The 3,522-nt window shown below is 58.0% G+C and overlaps 1 protein-coding gene across 1 annotated transcript; it reads left to right on the top strand.

The window, feature by feature from the left end:
- The first annotated feature begins 1,009 nt into the window (after window positions 1-1,009).
- On the top strand, window positions 1,010-3,097 carry LRRN2 (leucine rich repeat neuronal 2). The gene has a single exon (XM_010288766.1). The coding sequence runs from the start codon at window positions 1,010-1,012 to the stop codon at window positions 3,095-3,097; it is 2,088 nt and encodes a 695-aa protein (XP_010287068.1).
- Window positions 3,098-3,522: the final 425 nt, after the last annotated feature.

Raw genomic sequence — 3,522 nt, 5'->3', positions numbered from 1 at the left:
TCGCACCCACCCCAGCCCCTCGCCAAATGCCCCACTAAGGAACCCCCACCCCCTCTTCCCCAGAAAGGGTGCAAGGCAAAGGGCTGAGGCCAGGGTCGCACCCAGCAGGGAGGGGGTTAACGAGCTTCTGCATTCCCCTAATGTGCCCAGTCAGGCTTTGCTGCTCCCAGGAAATTACCCCCACCTTGGGCCAGTGCTTTAAAAGGAGCTGGGGGGCTTTGCTGTGGAGGGGAGGGTTGTGCTTGCTCATGTCTTGCTCTTGCCCTAAAAGCTTGGTTTTTTTCTGCTCAGCATCAGCCCCCCTGGGCCAATATCCCCCAGTATTGGCTACTTTAAGCCTTGAGACCCAAGTTTGTGTGGAGGTAGATGTGCTTATTACTTTGCTGGATGGGGGCACTTGGTGTTGGGGAGGATAATGGGCAGAAAGCAGAGTCCTGAGAGCCTGGAGGAAAGCTACTCCCCATGGAGACTCTCTCTTCCCAGCATCTGCGGCTCCAGCTCTGCTCATGGGAAAGCCTTTGAGCCAGGCTGGCCCGAGGTCCATGGGCTGCTGGTGGCCCTGGGCAAGAGCATCTGTGGGCACTCAAAACCCTCTTGGGCTGGGAGGGACCTGTTAATACTGTAGATATAAAACAGATTAAACTCTGATATGCTTGTTTGCCATGTGCATGAGCTCTCCTCTAACACAGCGCATTGTCTGGCCTTTTTCAGGAATGACCTTGAGGAGGAACCCAAAAGATGCAGCTGAGCGCAAAAATGAATTATTTGGGGAGGAAGAAAAGGCGAAGCTCTGACTGAAGGCACCAGCCCTGGTTGTGGGTGTTATGTGCTCTTGGTGGGGTGCGCCAGGTAGGGCAGCTGGCAGCAGGGGCTGATTGGTGCCGGGGGCTTGCATGGAGCATCTTCTCCCGTGGATGCTGTCCCCACCTGGCCGTTGCCCCATGCCCTGCTCCGGATGCGCCCTGTGAGCCTTTCCTGCCTGGGAGGAAGCCGGTCCTACCAGCTGAAAATGAGATGCTTCCAAACCAGCTCGCTTCTGCTCTGCGTGGTGGCTGCCACCGCCATCCCCATCGTGCCCTGGAAGGTCAAATGCCCGCTGCAGTGCGTCTGCCAGATCAGGCCGTGGTACACGCCCCGCTCGGTGTACAGGGAGGCTGCCACGGTGGACTGCAATGACTTGTTCATCTCCACCGTGCCAGAAGACCTGCCAGAGGGGACCCAGACCCTGCTCTTGCAAAGCAACAATATCGCCAGGCTGGAGCAGAGTGAGCTGGACTATCTCAGAAACCTCTCGGAGCTGGACCTGTCGCAGAACAGCTTCTCCGATGTCTGGGACTTTGGCCTGAAGAGCATGCCCCAACTGCTCAGCCTGCACCTGGAGGAGAACCAGCTTTCTGAGCTGCCCGATGGTAGCTTCCCTGGGCTGGGCAACCTGCAGGAGCTCTACCTGAACCACAACCAGCTCCGCAGAATTGCTCCCCGCGCCTTCTCCGGCCTCAGCAGCCTGCTGCGCCTCCACCTCAACTCCAATCTGCTGAGGATGGTCGACAGCCGCTGGTTCCAGATGCTCCCCAGCCTGGAGATCCTCATGATCGGAGGAAACAGGGTGGATGCTATCTTGGATATGAATTTCAGGCCCCTCTTGAACCTGCGGAGCTTGGTTTTGGCTGGGATGAACTTGAGGGAGATCTCAGACTATGCACTGGAAGGGCTGCAGAGCCTGGAGAGCCTCTCTTTCTATGACAACAAGCTCATGAATGTCCCCAAGCGGGCACTGCAGCAAGTTCCTGGCCTCAAGTTTCTGGATCTGAACAAAAACCCGTTGCAGAGGGTCAGGCAAAGCGACTTCACAAACATGCTGCACCTCAAAGAGCTGGGGCTCAACAACATGGAGGAGCTGGTGTCCATAGACCAGTTTGCCTTGATCAACCTCCCCGAGCTGACCAAGCTAGATGTGACCAACAACCCCAAGCTGTCCTTTATCCACCCCAACGCCTTCCACCACCTTCCCCAACTGGAAACTCTCATGCTCAACAACAATGCCCTAAGTGCCTTGCATAAGCAGACGGTCAAGTCCCTGCCCAACCTGCAGGAGATCAGCATCCACAGCAATCCCATCCGCTGCGACTGCATCATCCGCTGGGTCAACAGCACAGAAAACCACATCCGCTTCATTGAACCCCAGTCCACGCTGTGCGCAGAGCCTCCCGACCTCAAGAGGAGGCACATTCGGGATGTCCCCTTCCGGGAGATGACGGACCGGTGCCTGCCTCTCATCTCCACCAAGAGCTTCCCTTCCCACTTAGAGATGGCGGATGGTGACAATGTCTCCTTGCATTGCCGAGCTCTGGCAGAGCCGGATCCAGAGATCTACTGGGTCACCCCTTCAGGGGTGAAGCTGATCCCCTACGCAGAAGATGAGCGGTACAAGGTGCACCCTGAAGGGACGCTGGAGATTCATGGGATCTCTGCTCAGGAGGCCGGGCTGTACACCTGCGTGGCTCACAACCTCCTTGGGGCAGACACCAAGAGCGTCAGTGTGATGGTCAACCACTCCTTCCCGCTCAGCGAGGACAGCCTGGAGCTGGTGGTGGCAGATGTCCAGGCTTACCACATCCTGGTTGCCTGGAAGCCGCATCTCAACACAGTCTCCTCTAACCTCACCTGGTCCAGCTTCTTGCTTAGCTCCAATTTGGACATGACCAATGTGGCCCGGATCCCCATGGGGACCCACACGTACAACATCACTCGGCTCCATCAGGACACGGAGTACTGGGCTTGCCTCCACGTGGCCTTTGTAGACTTGCAGGCCAAGGTGGCTTGTGTGAATGCCAGGACTAAAGAGGCTGCCCACCGCTACTGGCTCCTGGAGGGCAGGCAGAGCCTCCTGACAGTGCTGGTCCTCTGCCTCCTCCTTGCCGCCAGCCTCGTAGCTCGCTACGGCATCGGAGCAGAGCCCAGGAGGGCCGGGGAGCTGCTCCGGGGTGCCACGGCCGTGCGTGTGGTTTATCCCCCCCTCACCCAGCCCTGGGATCGGGGGCAGCGCGGGGGGCAGCTCCTGGCTGTGGAGGTGCAAGCAGCCCCCCTGGACTGCTGAAGGCTGATGCACTGGTGGGGCTGACCTTGGAGTGGGGAGGGAGAAACTATTTTTTACCAAAAAAAAAAAAAAAAAACCAAACAAAAACCCCACACCAACACCAAACACAAAACTGAACAAAAACCAGAATTTCATGGACTTGACCACGAGTCAAAGTGGTGTGGTGGATGGAGAGGAGCAGAGCTGGCCACGGGGCTTGCAGGGCCTCTTCGTGGTCCTGGCAGGGTCTGGATCCATGCACAGGGTCTGGATCCGCACATGGCTCCTAAAAGCACCCGCTGGGCAGCCGGGAGGGCTCAGAGGGGCCCGAGCCCAAGGGGGACGATGCCCTGACCGGTTGAAGAGCCATACAGATGATCAGCAGATCACCCCTTCCCCACATCCCCCGGGCACCATGAGACACCCCGGCAGTGTCAGCTCCTCTG

The sequence above is a fragment of the Phaethon lepturus genome, unplaced genomic scaffold (assembly GCF_000687285.1).
Source record: "Phaethon lepturus isolate BGI_N335 unplaced genomic scaffold, ASM68728v1 scaffold35956, whole genome shotgun sequence".
Lineage (NCBI taxonomy): Eukaryota > Metazoa > Chordata > Aves > Phaethontiformes > Phaethontidae > Phaethon > Phaethon lepturus.
Note: the sequence above shows the minus strand (reverse complement) of the source record. Positions and strands in the feature narration are given on the sequence as shown.